The following is a 21843-nucleotide window of genomic DNA, read 5'->3' as shown; positions in this document are numbered from 1 at the left end:
TTTAAGGTTACTTTACTTTAGGGGATGACAGGGGTCTCTCATGTAGACTATCTAACTAGTGCTGATCAGGCAATTTCTGACTGACTGGTTTAAGATTCCATTTCTAGGAGAGATGAAACTGTAATTAAGTCTCAGTTTGACAACATGGGTTTAGTACAAGCAACTCCACTTGGGGCCTGTTATTTTTTAATATCCCAGTAGACAGGGGCTTCCCAAGTGGCTCAGTGGCAAAAAATCCCCCTGCCAATGCAGGAGACAAAGGAGACGGGTTCAATCCCTGGGTCGGGAAGATCCCCTGGAGAAGGGATGGCAACTCACTCCAGTATTCTCGTCTGGAAACTCCCATGGACAGAGAAGCCTGGTGGGTTACAGTCCATAGGGTTTCAAAGAGTTGGACACAACTTAGTGATTGAACAACAACAGTGTCCTTAGTAGAAGAGATTAATACATACAGAGACACCAGGGATGCATGGACACAGAGGAAAAGCCATGTGAGGACACAGTGAGAAGGTAGCCACCTGCAAACCAAGGAGAGAGGCTGCAGGAGAAACCAAACTGCCAACAACTCGATCTTGGAGGTGTTCCAGCTTCCATTTCTCCACTGTGACAAAATAAATTTCTGCTGTTTAAGCCACCTAGTTTGTGCTATTTTGTTATGGTAGCCTGTGATATTGTGATTTATAAGAAGAAATATATATTTGGTTTTCCTCCCCTTAATGGCACAGAGCTCCTAAAACCCTTGGAATTTTCAAAGTGATGAGTGCAATAAAGGTGTCTTTTGTTATGTTAATTAGGTGATTTGGGGAAGGCTCCTAGGTAACCTAAGGAGCTGGGCTAGTTGCCAGGGGAACCAATCAAGGGATTAGAGGATTGGAAACTTCAGCCCTCTAAAGAGGAGAGAGGGGTTGGAGATTGAGCTCCATCACCAAAGGCCGATGATTTAATCAATCTTGCCTTTGTAATGAAGCCTCCATTAAAACCCAAAAGAACCGAGTTCAGAGAGCTTCTAGATTGGTCAACATGTGGAGATGCAGTGACTGTTTCTCTCACAGAGCTTGGAAGCTCCTCACCCCTTCCCACACACCTTGATCTAAGCATCTCTTCCATCTGAGTGTTCTTGAGTTATATCCTTTCATGCTGCTGCTGCTGCTAAATCGCTTCAGTCTTGTCTGACTCTCTGTAACCCCATAGACGGCAGCCCACCAGGCTCCCCCGTCCCTGGGATTCTCCAGGCAAGAACACTGGAGTGGGTTGCCATTTCCTTCTCCAATGCATGAAAGTGAAAAGTGAAAGTGAAGTTGCTCAGTTGTGTCCGACCCTAGCGACCCCATGGACTGCAGCCTACCAGGCTCCTCCATCCATGGGATTTTCCACGCAAGAGTACTGGAGTGGGTTGCCATTGCCTTCTCCACATCCTTTCATAGTAAGCCAGTAATCTAGTAAGTAAAATATTTCTCAGTGTTCTGTGATTGATTCTAGCAAATTAATCAAACCCAAGAGTGGTGTGTATGGGGGGTTGCACCTTGTAGGACTAAGCTCTTAACCTGTAGGATCTGAGCCTATCTCCAGGCAGATGGTGTCAGCATTGAGTTAATTATTTCACGGTACACACAAAAAAACAAAACAAAACCCACAAATCTTTAGAGAAGGGAATGGCAACCCACTCCAGTATTCCTGCCTGGGAAATCCCACGGACAGAGGAGCCTGTCAGGCTGAGGCGGACATGAGTTAGCGACTAAACGACAACAACAGAAAAAAAAACAAAGCAAAACTCAAATCCTAGGCCCTAACAAACTAATATAGTTGCTTAAAAGAGCTGAGCATGATCTGGATCCCCACTAACCTTGGGCTCCCTTACTGTCTACCTTTCAGACGAGCTGGCTTTCTGTAGTTACTAGAACAGGTGAGCCCTGCTCCAAGCTCTGGACCTTTGCACGCACTGTTCCTTCTCCCTAGACCTCTGTTCCCCTGCTTTTTACATGACCAACCTCTTGTCCCACAGGTCTCTGCTAACATTTCACTTCCCTGAACAGCCCAGGTGACAGAGGTGGCTTCCTGATGTTCTCCATCTCAGGCCGTGATGTGTTTCATAAATCTTATGAAAAGTATTATTACGATTTATAATAATTTTTTTGTTTACTTTTGCATGTTCTTTAAGTAGAGGATCTCAAGCTCCGTCAGGGTGGGAAGATGTCTAGTTCCTACTTGTGTCCCTATGGCCTAGCACATCCTGTATCTTCCACAAATAATTTCTGAAAGAGTGAATAGGATGTAAGTTATCTGGAATTATCAGGTTGGTTAAATTTATTTTTAACCATGTGTGGAATGACAGGAGGAAGAGCAAGCCTGGCCTTCCTGGATGGAGGATGGGTAGCAGTTGTATACAATCACCACCCACAAATATGCTCTTGGGGTTTTGAAGGGAGTGGCACTCTCCTGCTTCCTTTAAGTCATTTAACACCTTTCACTGACCTTGCTGGCATGGAATGAAGATGATCTTCCAAGCAGGTTGTTTGTTAGTGGTTCTAGTAACAGCTTGGTAAAGGAAGTTTGAGGTAATCCCATGGCCTAAATTGGTCAGAATCTCATCAACAACAGTGCACCCTCTTTCAACTCTGTGTCAAACTCAATCTAGTTCAATAAATGAAGACATACAAGCGTGTTCCCTTTCAAACAATTGAGCAACAAAAAACAAAACCCAAGCTATTTTAAAAGCTTTGTAGAAGGCAAGGTTATTCCAATCATCCTATATCACAAAGGCTGAACATCACAAAGGACTGTCAAATGGAAATTGGAACCTACTCCAAGTCTCTAAAACTGGGCCAGAAGTAAAAAGAGTCTGTTATAGTCTCTGCATCTAAGGTGAAATCTTAAGATGCAGAGCAGCAATTACCTTGACACACCTGGACATAAATCTCCTTGTCTGAAAAATTCATACCTAAAAGATTGTTGGAACAATGCAATATTATTTCAAAACATCCAAGGTTATGCAAAAGCAGTGAGACTAGTTAATCAAAAACAAAGATATAATAAGAGTTCCTGGAGTTCCATTAATAAAATTTACCTCAAAAGGTATTCTGTACCAAAGGTTTCTGGGCCTCTGAACATGCTGAAAAGGAGCAAAAATATTATGCTTGCATGTTTTGCTAAATGAATAAAATGTGGACTAATCCACATTAGAGTTGGCTAATCCTCTCAATAATTAGATCAGGACTTTACCTCTAAAGGACTTCCCTGGTGGCACAGATAGTAAAGAATCTGACTGCAATGCAGGAGACTTGGGTTTGATTCCTGGGTCAGGATGACCTGCTGGTCAAAAGGAATGGTAACTCACTCCAGTATTCCTGTCTGGAGAATTCCATGGACAGAGGAGCCTGGCAGGTTATAGTCCATGGGATCACAAAGAGTCAGACATGACTGAGCAACTAACATTTTACCTTTAAAAGAAATCCAACATTAGCTTTCCCCTTTTCTCATTTTATAAACACAGGTGAACCTTATTTTAAAATACATTGTGCTCCTGGAAGAATGTATGCAAACAATATTTTTGGAACTAGAACCATATAATATCTAAAGATTCCAATTATTTTAGGGCTCCTTATTCTGAATTTTTTAAAAAAATTAGTAAATGTGTTTGTAATGAAAATACTCACTTTCTATTCTTCCATCTTTGTAAAAGCAGATTTTAGAGGCTCACATTTGTATGTCTTGTAGAGTAAAAACAGGATTATACACCATGATCAAATAGGATTTATCCTAGGAATGCAAGATTGGCTTAACCTTCAAAAGTCAATTCATGTAATATGTCACATTAATAGAATAAAGGCCAAACCCTACAGGATCATCATAACAGATGCAGAAAAAGCATTTAACAAAATTCAAGACCACTTGATGATAAAAACACTCAACAAACTAGGAATAGAAGGAAATGTCTTCAACCTGATATAAAACATTTATTAAAAAAAAAAGAAACAAAACCCCACAGTTAACATCAAATCAGTGGTGAAAGACTGGCTATTTCCCCCTAAGATGAGAAGCAGGACGAAGATGTCCGGTGTCCTCATTTCTATTTAACATTGCGCAGGACATTCTAGCCAGGCAATTAGGCAACAATAAGAAATAGAAGGCATTCAGATTGGAACACAGACAATGAAATAAAGAAAAGAATTCCATTTACAATAGTGTCAGAAAGAATAAATACTTGGTACTAATTTTAATAAAAAAAGTAAAAGGCTTTTACACTAAAGAAAGAAAGAAAGAAAGAAAGAAACTACAAAGCAGCATTGAAAGAAATTAAAGACCTGCATAAATGGAAAGATATCTCATGTTCATGGTTTGCAAAAATCCCTGTCAAAATCACAGCTGACTTCTTTGCAGAAATTAACAACTGATTCTAAAATTCATGTGAAAATTTAAGAGACCAGAAAAGCCAAAACAATCTTGAAAAAGAACAAAGTTTGAAGACACGTTTCTCCATTTCAAAACTCACTACAAGGCAACAGTGTTCAGGACAGCACGGACGGGCATCATGACAAGCATACGGGTCAACAGAATAAAACTGAGAGTCCAGAAATAAACGCTTAGATTCACTGCAAACTGATCTTTGACTAGGATGCAAATCTATTCAGTTGGGAAAGGACAGTCTTTTCAACAAATGGTGCAAGGCTGCCGGATATCCATATGCCAAAGAATGAATTTGAGTTCCCTAATCTCACACAATACAAAAATTAACTCAAAATCAAAGACCTAAATGTAAGAGCCAAAACTCTAAAACCCTTCAGAGAAAACATAGGAGTCTTTGTGACATTGGAATAGGCAATGGTTTCTCAGATATGACACCGAAACACAATCAACAAAAGAAAAAATTAATAAATGGGACTTAATCAAAATTCAAATTTTTCATGCTTCAAAGGACACCATCAAGAAAACAAAAAGAAAACTCACAGGATAGGAGAAAATATTTATAAGTCATATATCTAACAGGGGACTTGATTCTAGAATGTATGAAGAGCCCATGCATGTATGCGTGCTAAGTTGCTTCAGTCGTATCTCTTTGTGACCCTATGGACTGTAGCCTGCCAGGCTCCTCTGTCCATGCAAATCTCCAGGAAAGAATATTGGAATGGGTTGCCATGCCCTCCTCCAGGGGATCTTCCTGACCCAGTGATTGAACCCACACCCCCTGCAGCTTCTGCATTGCAGGCAGATTCTTTACTGCTGAGCCACTGGGGAAGCCCATAAAGAGCTCATTGCTGTTGTTGTTCAGTCACCCAGTCATGTCCCACTCTTTGCAGCCCCACAAACTGCAACACACAAGACCTCCCTGTCCCTCACCATCTCCCGGAGTTTACCCAAGTTCATGCTCATTGCATCGGTGATGCTGTCCAGCCATCTCATCCTCTGACGCCCACTTCTCCTTCTGCCCTCCATCTTTCCCAGCATCAGACTTTTCCAATGAGTTGTCTGCTCACATCAGATGACCAAAATACTGAAACTTTAGCTTCAGTATCAGTCTTTCCATTGAATATTCAGGGTTCATCTCCCTTAAGATTGACTGGTTTGATCTCCTTGCAGTCCAAGGGACTTTCAGGAGTCTTCTCTAGCACCACAGTTCGAAGGCATCAATTCTTTGGCATTCTGCTTTCTTTATGGTCCAGCTCTCACAACCGTAAGTAACCACTGAGAAGACTATAGCCTTGATTATACAGACTTTGTCGGCAGAGTTCATATCTCTGCTTTCAACACACTGTCCAGGTTTGTCATCATTTTAATGCCTGTGGGTCAAGAAGCAACAGTTAGAACCCTGTATGGAATAACTGACTGGTTCAAGATGAAGAAAGGAGCAGGACAGGGCTGTCTGCTGTCACCCTGCTGTTTAACCTATATTCTGAGCACTTCATGAGAAATGCTGAGCTGGATGAGTTACAAGCTGGAATCAAGATAGACGGGAGAAACAGCAACAACCTCAGATACCTGGATGATGCCACTCTAATGGCAGAAAGCGAAGAGGAACTAAACAGCCTCTTGATGAGGGTGAAGGAGGAGAGTGAAAGAGCCGGCTTAAGACTAAATATTGAAAAAAACAACTAAGATCATGGCATCTGGCCCCATAACTGCAGGGCAAATAGAAGGAGAAAAGGTGGAAGTAAGGACAGATTTCCTCTTCTTAGGCTCCGGAATCACTGTGGACAGTGACTGCAGCCATGAAATCAAATGAGGATTGCTTCTTGGCAGGAAAACGATGACAAAGAGCCCGTACAACTTAGTAATTAAAAGACAAACAGAAAGCAGAAGTGTTAGTTGCTCTTAGTTGCATCTGACTCTGTGTGACCCCATGGACTGTAGCCTGCCAGGCTCCTCTGTTCATGGAGTTCTCCAGGCAAGAATACTGGAGTGGGTAGCCAGTCCCTTCTCCAGGGGATCTTCCTGACCCAGGGATCCAACCCAGATCTCCCGCATTGCAAGCAGATTCCTTACCATCTGAGCCACCAGGGAAGCCCCCAAAGACAAATAACCTTATTGTTATATGATGAAAGGATCTAACAGACATTTCTCCAAGGAAGATTTACCAACAGCCAATAAGCACATAAAAAGATATTTAACATCACTGGTCATCAGGGTAATGCAAATCAAAACCGCAATGCAAAGTAACTGTCTGAAAACAGCTTATGGTAACCTGTTATGTACTGGCAAAGAAGTATCTCCTTTTGTGGACAAATTAAATAAATTAAATAGCACGGAAAAATCAGAAATGCAAAACACTAAATGAGACAACATTTAGTGTTCATTAGAAAAACAAAAACTACAAGTTTTGGTAAGAATGTGGAGAAATTAGAACATAGGATTAACACATAATTCACGTATACCATCCCTAGTAATATATCTAAAAGAATTAAAAACAGGTATTCATGCAAATACATGTACACAAACATTCACAGCAGCATTGTTTACAATAGCTAAATGGTGAAAATGATCCAAATGGCCATCAACAGAAGAATGAATAAATAGAAAGGGGCACATCCATACAGTGAAATACTACTTGACAATAAAAAATCGATGAAGTACTGATACAATGTACAAAATGGACGAGCCTTGAAAACATCATGCACAGGGAAAAAGGCAGTCACAAAGGATCCCATTTCATATGGTTCCAATTAAATGAAATGTCCAAATTAGGTAAATCCATAGAGCAAATAGATTAGTAGTTATCTTGGCCTGGGGAAGAAGAGAGGAAATGGAGGCTAAGGAGTAGAAGGTTTCTTTTGGGATAATGAAAATGTTATAAAATTAACGGTAGTGATAGTTATGCCACTCTCCAAATAGTCTAAAAGCCATTGAATCATACATTTTATGACTGAATCATACATTTGAATCATACATTTTAAATGGATGAATTGCACAGCATATGAGTTGTATCTCCATGTATCTATTTGAGAAATTAACACTAAGAACTTTTTTGAAAAAGCAAACTACTTCCTTGGAAGAAGAATGACTATTTCTAGTACTAAGACTGAAGAGACTAAGACAGGTGTTCAGAGAATGTCCTACAAGATGTGGTAAATGACAGTCCCGGTGATATCTTTCAATGCAACAACATAAGGATGTTCTTAGAATCCTCTTTAATACAGGATAGGGCACTAAAGAAAATGCAATTCAACGCTCTTGGGCTTAATAATCCAATGATGTACTCTGGAGAAACAAACAGCCTGTGCATCTTTCAGGAGAACTTCCATAACTATTTTTTTCAGCCTTTTTTCCCCCCTTCTTTCCCATATTATCAATATTTACAACTATAATGATGCTCACTGAGAAAACTAGAGACAAGTGAAAAGAGAAAATAAAAATCACCCATAAGTTTACCACCTAGAAATGATCACTGTTAGCTTTTGAAGTTGGAGATAACTGGTATTGGAAAATAGTTGTTTAAAAGAAATTCATTTAAAACAAGAGACATTTCATAGTAAATCGTGTGTGGGATGGGGAAGAAAAGGTCTGATAAGAATATTATCTTAAAAAATAAACCAAAAACTTATAAAGATTTATGCAATTTATATTGCTTCTGCAAGTATGAGTGAATCAAATTTCCTTTTGGAGATGTGTAATTTTATGAACATATTTGTTTAGTAACTTGATTAGACAATCTTCATTTCATCATTTGAACTTTACAGCACAATTCCATACAGAGCATTGCTGTTCATATATATATTTGAGTACTTTACTCATTTTTCCAATGGCCTAACTGTTGAATACTGAGTGACAGTGAGTTCAAGCTAGTATATCATGCAATGGAACACTATTCAGCCACAAATGGACTGGAGTATTTATACATGCTACAACATGGGTGACCTTTGAAAACATTATGCTAAGTTAAAGTTAATCACAAAAAAACACATATTGTACCATTCCATTTACATGAAATGGCAAATCCATGGAGATAGAAAGTGGATTAATCAGAGGAGGGAAGAATGAAGAGTGACTGCTAATGGATACGGGACTTCTTGAGGTGATAAAAATGTTCTGAAGTTAGTAGTGATTGTTGTACAACTCTGTGAATATCCTAAAACTACTGATATGTACATTTTAAAAGGGTGAATCTTATGATACATGCTGCTGCTGCTGCTGCTGTTGCTAAGTCGCTTCAGTTGTGTCCAACCCTGTGCGACCCCATAGACAGCAGTCCATCAGGATCCTCTGTCCCTGGGATTCTCCAGGCAAGAATACTGGAGTAGGTTATCATTTCCTTCTCCAACGCATGAGAGTGAAAAACGAAAGTGAAGTCACTCAGTTGTGTCTGACTCTTCACAACCCCATGGGCTGTAGCCTACCAGGCTCCTCTGTCCATGGGATTTTCCAGGTAAGAGTACTGGAGTGCGTGGCCATTTCTTTCTCCATTCAATACATGAATATATCCCCCAAAAGATTATACTCTCTGGCAAGTTCTTGGAGAACAGCTGTCCTCTGCTACTGGTAAATGAGTTGCCTTCTTGCACAAATTGAGGACCCTAAGATGACCAGGGTTGGAAAAGTAGGCTATACCACAGTCCCTAAAAGTGGTAGGACCACAGCTTGAGGAGCCTGCTTGGAGAATTTTATCTTACTCCTATTCTTTATGCACTCTTCCCACAGCAAAGAAACTGCCAAGGAATTCTCCTGCTGATGACCCTAAATATATTGCTCATTCAATAAGGAATTGATAATTGATGATATGCTTTATTGAATTGATATGACACAAAGGCATATAGCACTAAAAACGTGCCTCACTCTTACCTGATTATTATAGAAACATCTAGACAAGGACTCAGGATGTGGTGGAAGGATGGAAGCAGCAAATTTCTTATGGTGAGATGGTTTTCTCTTCCTTCCTGTCTTCCTCTTCTTTCTTTCCCTTCTCCTCCTTTTTCCTGTTCCTTTATTGTTCTTAAGTTGGCACTGCTGCTGCTACTGCTAAGTCACTTCAGTCGTGTCTGACTCTGTGCGACCCCACAGACGGCAGCCCACCAGGCTCCCCCGTCCCTGGGATTCTCCAGGCAAGAACACTGGAGTGGGTTGCCATTTCCTTCTCCAATGCAGGAAAGTGAAAAGTGAAAGTGAAGTTGCTCAGTCATGTCCGACTCTTAGTGACCCCATGGACTGCAGCCTACCAGGCTCCTACATCCATGGGATTTTCCAGGCAAGAATACTACAGTGGGCTGCCATTTCCTTCTCCAGCGGATTTTCCCAACCCAGGGATCGAACCCCGGTCTCCTGCATTGCAGACAGACACATTACCATCTGAGCCACCAGGGAAGCCCGAAGTGAAGAACTGACTAATTTGAAAAGACCCTGATACTAGGAAAGATTGAAGGCAGGAGAAAGGGACGACAGACGATGAGATGGTTGGATGGCATCACTGAGTTGGACATCGATGGACATGAGTTCAAGCACGCTTCAGGAGCTGGGGATGGACAAGGAAGCCTGGTGTACTGCAGTCTATGGGGTCACAGAGTAGGACACAACTGAGCGACTGAACTGGACTGACAGAAAGCAGATCAATGATTGCCTGGGCTTAAGGTAGGAGAATGGACTACAGAGAAGCATAAGGAATTTTTTGGAGTAATGAAAATGTTCCCATCTTTCTTGTGCTAGTGTTTTCATGGGTTTATACAAATGTCAAAACTCACCAAATCATACACTTTAAAGGGATATACTTTATTGTACAAAAATTATATTCCAATTAAGCTGATAAAAAAAAATTTGTTTAGTGACTGCCTTTTTTTCTCCCTGGCAAATCTCCACCTGATCTGGCAAGGTTTGGAGATTTTTCATTGCCCTTGTCACCATCTTCTGAACACAGTCCAGGTAGCTCAAGTTCCTCCAAGGGTGTGCCCAGAATTGGAACCAATGCTGAAAATGTGGTTTGAGCAGATTAGAGTACAATGGGTCTCTGTTCTTCCACTTTTTATTACTGTATACTCATATCAGGCTTTGCTGTTTTCAGACTTTCTTGTCTATTTCAGGTATTCTATTTCAGTCAACCTGAATGTTGTACTTCTGTCAGTGCAGCTTAAATTTCTGTGGATCTTTCTGGAAGTCTGCTCGCACTGATGACTGACATAGGATTTGTCCCCTGGGTCATTTCCCAACTGTAGAACCACATCTCTCTTATCCTAAAAATGTTCATATATATTTCCCCTCTAGGTACTGAACTTTTCATTTATCAAACTAAATTTGTCTTTTTGGCTTCAGGCCATATTCCAAGCCTGCCAAGATATTTTACATTTATGTCTTCTAATAGTCCCACTGCTTTGTCATCCACAAATGTGCCCTGTCTTCATTCAAGTGGAAGATAAACTTGTTTAAGGAACAAAAGTCAACAACAGAGCCCCGAGACTTGCCGACAAAGATTTCCTTTGTAGATATCACAGATTATTCGTCATTCATCAATAGTCTTCGGGTACTAGTCCTTCAAATTGCTTTGAATCAGCCTAAATGCTTTTTCAGTTATATCACATTTCAAAAAAAATTAATGACAGGAAAACACTTACAATTTGATACTGATTTTAAGAGCAAGGTACCAGTAGTTAATCTTACTACTACTGGCTCATGACTGAAGTGGGTATAAAGGGCTTCTAAAGGGCTTGACAATATTTCTATTTCTTTATCTGGATAATGGTTATAACAGTACATTCATTTTGTAAAAATTCATTGCATTTACTTATCTGAATAATGCCCCATTCCCATTTGTGGTATCAATGGGAAATTAATGTGGTATTAATTTAAAAATTTTAACTTTAAAAAGTTTGCTTTTTTAAAAAGCAGAACTCCAAATAATATAGTAAGATCATGTTCTTATTTTAAGAATCTACATTTTAAAAGTGATAAGATGCAGCAAAATGTTAATAGTATTCTGGGTGGTGAGATTACATGACTTTTCTTCTCTGCAAGTTTCTCTTCAATAATCAGAAAAATGATGTTTCTTATAATCAAGAAAAAAATCAAAGTTTTATTTTATTATGATTGATTGATTTCTGGGCTTGTGGGAGCCTAGTTCTTCAACCAAGGATCAAACCCAGACCCCTGCAGTGGAAACTTAGAATCCTAACCACTGGACCACCAGGGAATTTCCAAAATTGTATTTTAAAGAAAATGCTTTCTAAATTGAAAGCATATAGTGTAAGGTATTGTTCTAGCATGATGCCTGAAACATAATGTTGCTGTTTAGTAAGTTACGTTCAACTCTTTTGCTACCCCACGGATTGTAGCCTGCCAGGTTCCTCTGTCCATGGCATTTCCCAGACAAGAATACTAGAATGGGCTGCCATTTCCTTCTCCAGGGAATCTTTTGGACCCAGGGATCAAACCCTTGTCTCCTGTATTGGCAGGCGGGTTCTTTACCACTGAGCCACCAGAGAAGCCCCTGCAACATAATAATGCTTGATAAATGAGTGAATGACCACTTCTCTATCTGCCAGGTAAGGACTCCTTTCAAAAAAGCAATGTGATCAGTTAACACTCTCAGCTCCCAGGGAATTCATGCTGGCTTCTAGCAATGACTACCTTCTTGTCTGAGTAAGAGCTCACAAGCCACCTGTGTAATAATTCTTCCCAAAATGTTGCCAGGACCAAATCTGCCTCACTCTGCTTCCTCATAATTCCTTCAGGATTAGCTAATGGTCCTTTTCTGGGATCAAGACTCCAGGTTCTTTCGATCAGCCTGGTGCTTTCCATATTACATCTCATCCACCTTGAGGTGAGGACTATGGAGCCCCACTTTGCAACCATGATGGCTCTGCTCCTCTCACTTCCTAAGCATGGAAATCACTTGAGAATTCTGCCAGCTAGTACTGTACCACTTGCCTTATCGGGGCCTCTTTAAAAATATTACTTGTCTTTCTACTGCTATGAGCACAAAACAAAGCCTCATTTATTTACTTTGCATTTCTTGAAAAACTAACACTTCTAACATTACTTAGGGAACCATACCAATAATTGGTATTGCCAATGGTTTTGACTGTCTTTAATTGGGTCCTTTTCTTTTTAAATCTTAGCTGAGGGCTCAGAGAGCATCAGGAGATGATGTCACTTTCTTTTAAGGCCACAACTCTTGTCCCTAACACCGCTCTGCCTGCAGTGTTAGGCACTGTCTCCCACATATTCCACTCTTGAGGAGCCCCTTGCCATGTTAGAATTCTTTTTATTGATTTTTTCATCTTTTACTTATTTAAGTTTTGGTTGCACTGGGTCTTCACTGGTGCACACATGCTTTCTCTAGTTGCAGTGAGTAGCGGCTACTCTTCGTCAGGGTGCTCAGGCTTCTCATTTCGTTGGCTTCTCTGTTGCAGAGCAGGGGCTCTAGGCACATGGATTCAGTAGCTGTGGCTTGCAGGCTCTAGAAAGCAGGCTCAGAAGCTGTGGTGCATGGGCTTAATTGCTCTGCAGTATGTGGGATCTTCCCGGACCAGGGATTGGATTCAGGTCCCCTACCTTAGCAGGCAGTTCTTACCCACTGTACCACCAGGAAAGTCCATGACTGATTTTTCAAAATTCAGCATAATCTTTCCCCAAGGTCTCCCTATGCAGAGGAAGGTGCTGGGCATAAAACTCAAACTTGTGACTAGACTATGAGTCAAATGGATGGAAAGAGGCCTAAGGGGACAGCAATGGATTCTCATGCTCTTTCCCCCAGTGCCATAAACCCTAGGATTGCCTCTTAGCTCCGAGCCAGAGGCAATCAGATTGTCTTCTAAAGTGATGTCTCAATTCAGGTCTCTTTGCCACCTGCTTTGTCAGCTGACTCTGAGGAACTAGCTAAGGGGTTGGGAAAATAAATTTCTCAAGTTGATGTATGTGAATCTTCCAAGTCCATTTTAAATGCACCTGCTAACACTAAACAGGTAGTGCTTTGCCCTCCAGAAACCTCTTTCTGAGCTTGCCTGCAGTGTTTCAGAGGGACAGCGGGGATCCCTGAACACAGCCTCTGCTTAAGCTCAACTCTGGCTCTGGTTGCAGGTCCTTTCCCCTGATCTGGCATCCAGAGCCAGGGCCTCTGCAGCCCTGGGTTCCAGCTTAATGGGAAGGCATGCCTCATAGAGCCAACACTTGCCACTCTGCTTCTGTGAGCCTGTCTGAGCTTGAGGAATCAATTCCAATCCAGTAAGACTTAAAGCTCAGGGGCCTTGCTCCTTGCTTGGCAAAAGCCTTAACTGTTGAGTTCTAGAAGCTTTCCCATCACCACCACCCCTTTTTTGTTTTAACCTTCTTTAATACAGACTCCAGCCCCACTAACGAGCAGGGGCCTGTGGTGTCAGACCTTTCTTCCTGTGTTTAGAACCTACTTTCTGGTGCTCAGAGTGTGACAAGTCAGGGTGGGAGGTGAGAATGGATTGGGGGAGGAACAGAAGTTGTTTCAAGGAAGCACCAAATAAAGAAAATTAAATATGCTGAAAGGCTCACTTTATGTTTATGCCTTATTCTAAAACTTTTTCCCTAAGAATTTTGAACTGGAAAAGGTGCAAAATGACTTCAATTCAAGCAAGGCAGTCAAAAATTTCAAACATGGCATAATATGGTCCACTCTGGGTGGTACAGAAAAAAGTGTTATCTTTGCTGTTTTTTCCTCTCATACCAACAACTTGAACCACTCAAGTTGTTGGTATGAGAGGAAAACAATATACATATAAAAGCAAGTTGACTTTCTTCTCACAGCTGGCATAAACCTTGAGCCAACAAAGCCAATTTAACTTTTTGTTCAAAGCTTATTTTTTTTTAGTAGGTTATGTATTTTTGCAAATATTTGTCTGTGCCAGATCTTTGTTTCAGCATGTGGGAATCCGTTCCCCAACCAGGGATCAAAGACAGGTCCCCTGCATTGGGAACGCAGAGTCTTAGCCTCTGGAATACCAAGGAAGACCCAACAGAAGCATATTTAAATTGATGTGAATAATATTCTACACAATTTTGTAATGTGTAATGAATGTAATGTGTAATTTCATAATGAAATTGTGTATTCTATACAATTTCATAATTTCTAGTGTATATATATACACTAGAATATATTTATGTATATACACTAGAATATATCTGCCTTTCATGCAGTTATGAGATGTTTTGATGATTTCTATGATCCATTAAAAGTTCATTAGGATAATAATAAATACTGTGTATTTTTGTAGGCTCTTAATTTCATAATGGACAAAGTACTGATATTGAAATTTCATTAAAAAACAAACCTTCTCTTCTTGGTCAAATTTAGCAGTGGTTTGTGATTTTAACTTCTTCCATTTTAAAACTTTTGTGAATCCTTTCCTGGCCTCACCTTCGGGTGGGGGAGAGGAGAAATGGGTAAAAATATAAATGAAAGGAAGAAGAGATCAGAAGAAGCTAGATAATTGAAAACTGACTTGGGCTAAGTTCGCCTCCACCCGCTTCCTTTATTGATTTGGGTAATAACACCTCTACTTTGGATCATGTTCAATACCAAGAAAATAAATAGCATTTAAGTTATAAAAAGGAATCAAACTTCATGAAATTGTATATACCTTGGTATTAATATTAGTATCCTAGAAAATATACAAGTTTTGTATTAAAAAAATAATAATAATCTGCTTTCCTCATCTATTAAAAACCAAATTTAAGTAAAACTTAGGACAGACAACTTACCACCTTTACTGAAATGGATACATATTCTCCAATTAATGTATATTGTGTTCTAAAGTTCAAGGACAAATGGAAATTAAAATGCACTTCCCACAAAAACCATATAAATGGTGAATCAAGAGTTCCAGATAGTTGACAACTACAACAAAAAGTCTTGGAGTTAGATTTCAGTAATACTATGTAGTATTCTCTTATGAAGAAGATTCAGAGACTAAAAAACTGCACAGCAAACAAAAGCTTGTACTGTTTGTTGCTGTTCAGTAGCTAAATTGTATCCAACTCTTTACAACCCCATGGACTGCAGCATGACAGGCTTCCCTGTCCTTCACTACCTCTGAAGGTTACTGATTAAAACAACAAACACTTTAAGACGTCACATCTGCAGAAAATGTGGTGATCTTTACATTGATTGGTTGAAATGCTGAGGTAGGTCTTCCTGATGGAGAGGGGTCAAGGTGTTATTGGACAAAAGGAACAAAACATGCTCACCAAACTGAGAAAATATCTTGAGACCAAAAAATGAGGCAGGACACTTCATACAACCAAGCGATCAGATTATAGGGTAGTTTACGGTAGGATGGGATGGATGACATCCGGAAACATTTGCAGCTGCCACTGGAGATTTTTATAGTTAACCTAGGGTACGAGGGTACATGCTTGGAAAACAGGAAGTGCGTTCCAAAGTCAAGATTTATGAACGGGTAACTAGTCTCTTGGGTAGTGGGAATACGTCAGCCAAGGTCTTCATTATTGTTTGGAGCCTAACAATAATAGAGTGCAGAGGCCACCTGGACCTAATGATCACTAAACAGTATCTATTCACTACAAAGCCCTTGACAACAGAGATTTACTACACAGTACAGCCCTAGGTAGGGTCAGTTGAAGGACAGGAGGCGCTGATAGCATCAGTTATACTAACAGCCATTCAATATGGCAGAGGGTCCTTCTTGTAAGTGACTGGTGAAAAGGGCCCATTGCTTTGCCTCCTGAATCACTATCTTCATCAGTGTTAGCTGGACCTGTCAGGGGTCAAGTGCTGGGCAAGGACTATATGCCTATCATTACTGATGCTCCTTTCATGACTCCCTTTCTCCCCGACTATTGTCCATCTACTTGCAGATAGCAGGACATGAATCATTTTAATTTAACCCTCTCTCTCCATTTAGACATAATCTGCCTACCTCAGGTCTAGATCTCCTGGAGAAGGGAAAGGCTACTCACTCCAGTATTCTGACCTGGAGAATTCCATGGACTGTACAGTCCATGGGGTTGCAAAGTCGGACACAACTGAGTGACTTGCACTTTCACTTTTCTTTTTTCAGGTCTAAAATTATGTAGTCTTGGTTAAATTTATAATCAAGGACTTCCCTGATGGCGTAGTGGCTAAGAATCCATCTGCCAATGTAAGGGACACAGGTTTGATCCCTGGTCTGACGGGAAGATTCCAGGTGCTTTGGAGCAACCAAGCTCATGTGCCACAACTATTAAGCCTGAGTGCTGCAACTACTGAAGCCTGTGTGCCTAGAACCTGTGTTCTGTAATGAGAAGCTAAAAAGAAAGAAAAACAATGTATAATCAAGCAACAAGTGCACCTAAGTGATACCAACGCCCTCCTTTTTAAGAGGAGACTATCAGCCATCTGCAAAGTGATGGGGAGAGAGAAGGCTAAGGAATGGGTTTACAAAAGAGAAAGGATAAGGTAAAATTGAGATTCCAGCTTTTGCTTAGTGTCAGCAAACTCACATAAATGCATGCACACATAAAGACATGGAGGAGCTCCTTGACATGGAATTGAAAACAAAAGCATTTCTACTTCATATAACATACCATGGTTTATGTATGTTTCTTCTTGTACAGCATAATTGGGTTGTGTAAAGAAGCCTCTTTGCCAGGGACTCAATCAAGGAAACGAAAATTTACATTTAGGGAAAACAAGTTTGCAATACTAAGAATAGGAAGTAGAAAGCCTTTTGCCATTTTTCTAGGCACAGGGCCAGTCATCAAGAAAATTTCAAAACAAGCTGTTTGGCTTTGACTTACTCCTACTCAGTATGTAAACACCCAGGGCCTTCGTGTGCCCTTTACCTAGGGCTACCTGGTACCCTCAAATGTCCTGTGCCTTAACTTACCATTCCCTCTTTTATCACTTTGACCCTTAGCAAAACTTCTTTTCTCTCTGAGAAGATGGATAAGGCTCCATTTAGTAGCAGAATCTCTTGAAATTAAAATAATCAAAATAAGGTAATATGTCAGGTAGTGGACATCTCAGAGATTTATGTTCTAAGACATAAAACTTAAAATCTCAAAATGAATCTGGTAGAATTTTAGGCAGAACAGCAAAGTCAGGTTGTAGGTATATGCTGGGAGATGGGGTCAAAGTTTCCAGGCAGCTCACACTGAGCATGTATACAGTTACTTTGGAACATTTATACTTTCCATGACTTCCTCCCTTTATCTAAGGTTTAACTCAAAATTCTCTAAAATACCACTGGTTGTTCTAGAGATCCTTCCTCACTTACCTACCCAATGAGACATGGGACATTGTAGGGGGTGGGCAGAGGGTAATGTCACATCATAGAAAGAAAACGGCATACCTGGGTATAATACCTACAGTAAGATTGTAACTTTCAACCTAATATTAGCATGTTACTGTTCATAATGTATATAATATATATAGCTTAGGTAAATTATCAAGTTACAAAAATATACAATAAAATCTTATAAGAAACTCTGAAACAATGGATGCTTCATAATTCTCTTAAGACTACAATAAAAATGCAGCTATTGGCTAAATTCCATTAATTCTTTTTAATTCTCTTTGATTTGTTCTCCTCATCTTCTGCTTTCCTTTCTGCAGGTCGCTTCTTCAGCCCCTTCATTTTCCTGGTTTGTAGTTTGCTTAGGTCTTGCTTTTGCATATGAATTCTTCCGTAAGTTGTACCAAAAGTATCATGAGAGATATTTTTCTTCTTCTTTGGCTAAGAAACAGTAATATATGAAAAAACAGTTGAGTCTACTATTCTGAACTGATAAAAACCTAGTGTATAACAACTATCATTTAACAACTTCCATTAGTGAGCACCTTTCAATGATATGCAATCTATAGTCCTATAGGTCCTTTCTTTGCAAACTTAGATATATGCAGATCACTTGGAGATCTTGTTAAAAATGCAAATTATAATTCAGTAGGACTAGGGTAGAATCTGAGATTCTGCATTTCTACAATTCCCAGGTAAATGATCAGATCACACTGAGAAGCAACCTAAGAGACTACTCTAATAATCATTGTCATGCACCGAGAGAAGTTCTTTCGTTTAGCTTAAGGATTGTGACTATCATTTCAAATCTTTACTGGCATTCCAGAGATGCCATTTCTACTTGCTTTTTAAAACCATTCAAAAGTCAAAACACATTTTATGGAAGTATGGGTTATACATCTATGCTTGAAACTACATTTTCACAATGCCCAAAATGAGACCTATTTTTGCTGAAAACTGGCAGTCTTGGCTACCAGGAAGTGCTTGGCAACACTTGATGCTTGGTTTCTACAATTTTATTATCCTTTATGATTGGCTTGTTTGCTTCTTCCTTCTTTTCTTTGGCTCTGAAAGTCTAATTTTATCTATTATATTGATCTGTTTATATATGTCCTTTAATATAATATGCTACAAATCCTTTTTGGAAAGGAGAGAGGAATATACAAATAAACATGGCACCAATCTGCAAGTCATGTACCTTCAGGGCTTTGGGCATTTTCATAGATAATTTATAAAGGTCATCTGATGCCAGGTGTGTCCGCCTCAGAACCAAATCCAACGAGGGTCCCATCTCTTCCAATTCAATCCGTGGTGTTCTACAGCCAGATTTCTTCAACAGCAACCTTTATGAAATAGCAAAAAGAAATGTTGCTTTGACTTTGATAATCAAAGTCCCACTCCTCCAAATATTTTTGTTCTAGAGAATTATAGTTCCATAAAATAACAAAATGTTTGGAAAGCCTAATTTTAATACTTTATATACAGATAGTCCTCCTAAGAAGTGGAATCTTTAATTTGATTTCTTTATTTAAGGTTTATATAATTATATAAAAAATTTTAAGCGGATCTTTAAGACATTATATTTACATAATTAACAAATTCTTATTTCTCTAAGTCCCATTCAGAATCAACTTTTCTCCAAAGCACAGACACTGATTTCTATAGATTGGAATGAACATAACAAAACCATGACTTTCTGGATACCACATGTATAAATAACCTTGGATCCGAAAGCGTAAGAGGAATACAGTGGGGGGAAGAAGGGAGATTCATTTAATCCTTTTTTGGGGAGTGACATCGTAAGAACTGCTCAAAGACTTGAAGGTTATTTGTGCTGAAAGACTCAAATTTGTTACGGTAACCAGATCTCCACACAGAAAAGGACTAAATAATAATGTTCAGAAAAGGTGAGCCTTTTCACATAAAAGCCAGAATGAGAAAGAAGTAACAAGTTGACACAGAGAAAAGAAAGAACAGAAGAGGAAAGCAGAGTAAGTAATACCCAGGAACAAGCAAATATCAAGAAGCAGGAGTGAAATGGGTAAAACCTTATTAAAAGTCCTGTGTCACATGAAGACAACCAACCAATACAGTCCACTTACAGGAAGTGCTTTTACTGGCTTCTGGAAGAGCCACAGTGATAGGTACGCTATATCAGACACGGTAGTTCACACTCAATTAAACAAGGCAAAAAGGAAAAACGAAACAAAAAACCCCAGAGCCTAGGATATGTAAAGAGCAGAAATGTTAAACAAACAAAAACATACAAACATTAAAAGATAAAATAAATGTTAGTATGGGGTTTGAAGGGAGCAAGCACAGGGGAAAAGAAGAGCTTAAACAAGGGCCCTTAACCCACTCTCCTCACAGGGGCTCTGGGAGAAGAGACCTGAGAGAAGGCCTGTCTCTGGCCTGCTGTAGGTGAAAACATTTTTAGGAGCTGAAGATGGCTGACATCATGCCATTGTCCTTAATATTTCACTCAAAGCATACAGGGGCAGTGACCATGTGACTCTTTTATATCACAGGTTTTTATCTTTTATTCTGCAATCGCCTTTACATCTTTCATACCTCAAATAAACTGTATTTATCAGGCTGAACTCATATCAAGACTAAATCTTGGGAATTCCCTGGTGGACCAGTGGTTAGCACTCCACACTTCCACTGCAGGGAGCATGAGTTCACTCTCTGGATGGGGAACTAAGATCCCTGCATGCCAAGCGGAGCAGCCAACAAAAGAAATGAAAAAAAAAAAAAAAAAAAAAAAGACTAAATCTTGATTAATATTTTGTGTTCAGTAGATTAACTTAAGAAATCAAGGAAATCACATACATAAAATTTAAATGAAAAAAATTTCTGCCACTTAAAACGCTGCTGCTGCTGCTAAGTCGCTTCAGTCGTGTCCGATTCTGTGTGACCCCATAGACGGCAGCCCACCAGGCTCCTCTGTCCCTGGGATTCTCCAGGCAAGAATACTGGAGTGGATTGCCATTTCTTTCTCCAGTGCATGCATGCATGCTAAGTCGCTTCAGTCGTGTCTGACTCTGTGCGAACCTATGAACAGCAGCCCACTAGGCTCTTCTGTCCACGGGATTCTCCAGGCAAGAATACTGGAGTGGGTTGCCATTTCCTTCTCCACTTAAAATGCTAATTTCAGGTAAATGGAAAACCTGTGAATCCAGAACAGTTCATGGCATGCCTGATGGAGTCAGATTACCCAAAGACCTTTTTATTTATGCAAGTGTCCTCCCAACAGAGTAATCTTTTGAGCAGTATAGAAAGTTAATAAGATTGTTTCCATGTAACTACACATAACTATATATGTTGCTACTTACTGATGAATTAATTATAGTGCCATACTAGACAGTATGTGTGGATGATCTTAATCACTTCATTGAGTATGCTTATTATTCTATTTCTACTTGATAGAAATAGAAGGAAACTTACTCCAGCTTTCAGTTCTCTGCATATGGTTTCTCGTGATAGAGCTATCATCTTTTCTTTTTATTAACAATTTAATCATGAAATCTAGAATCTAAAATCATTAAATGTTAATCTTTAAAAAAAACCAAACAACCATCTATTTACACTTTCTCAGAGGAAATGTATTAAGAGATTTATAAAGGATTTTTGTGATCATACTAAGGAAAATACATGAAAATTCTATTAAATATCAATTCTTAAAAAATAAAATTAAAACCATTTCCTTTACCCTCAATGCCATCATAAACAATGCACTTGTTTTTAAAGCAGACATTTTGATTCCAGGCTTTTGTATCTCCAGTCAAATACCTACTACTGCCCAGAATATTTACACCCCATGTAAATCTCCATCTCAGATCCTAACCTCAAGCTCTGTTTTTTGTTTCCCTATAAGCTCTAAATCAAACGTGACTTTCAGTTCTGGGAGACTACATGGTACACGATGCAGGGACACAAAGACAAACAGAACCCAGTTCCTTCCCTCTCAGATGGGTTTAGGCTATTAGACATGTTAATCGGTAATTTCTATATATATTTATGCATGATTTGCCTATTTCTTGAGAAAGACTGGCATTACCCTCTTGTTTAAATTGTAATTTCCTTATTTTCCTCCCTTTCACATCCCTCTCTTCTGTTGACATTCTGTTTTCAGTACTTAAACTCCCTGCCCAGAATGTTGTTTGCTTTT

At 39.5% G+C, this 21843-nt stretch overlaps 1 protein-coding gene across 5 annotated transcripts in view; it reads right to left on the bottom strand.

Annotated features, from left to right (window-relative positions):
• Positions 1-16952: 16952 nt before the first annotated feature.
• Positions 16953-21843, bottom strand: part of RPF2 (ribosome production factor 2 homolog) — a 37998-nt gene continuing 33107 nt past the window's right edge. For all 5 annotated transcript variants that reach the window (XM_025294725.2, XM_025294723.2, XM_044924408.1 and 2 more), the window contains 2 exons: positions 18871-19015; positions 16953-18113 (listed from right to left, as the gene is read on the bottom strand). In XM_025294725.2, the coding sequence (XP_025150510.1) occupies positions 17934-18113; positions 18871-19015 (325 nt within the window). In that variant the 3' untranslated portion in view covers positions 16953-17933. The remainder of the gene's footprint in view (positions 18114-18870; positions 19016-21843) is intronic.

The sequence above is a fragment of the Bubalus bubalis genome, chromosome 10, assembly GCF_019923935.1.
Source record: "Bubalus bubalis isolate 160015118507 breed Murrah chromosome 10, NDDB_SH_1, whole genome shotgun sequence".
In the NCBI taxonomy this organism is placed as follows: Eukaryota; Metazoa; Chordata; class Mammalia; order Artiodactyla; family Bovidae; genus Bubalus; species Bubalus bubalis.
This window is presented reverse-complemented; position numbering and strand designations above follow the sequence as displayed.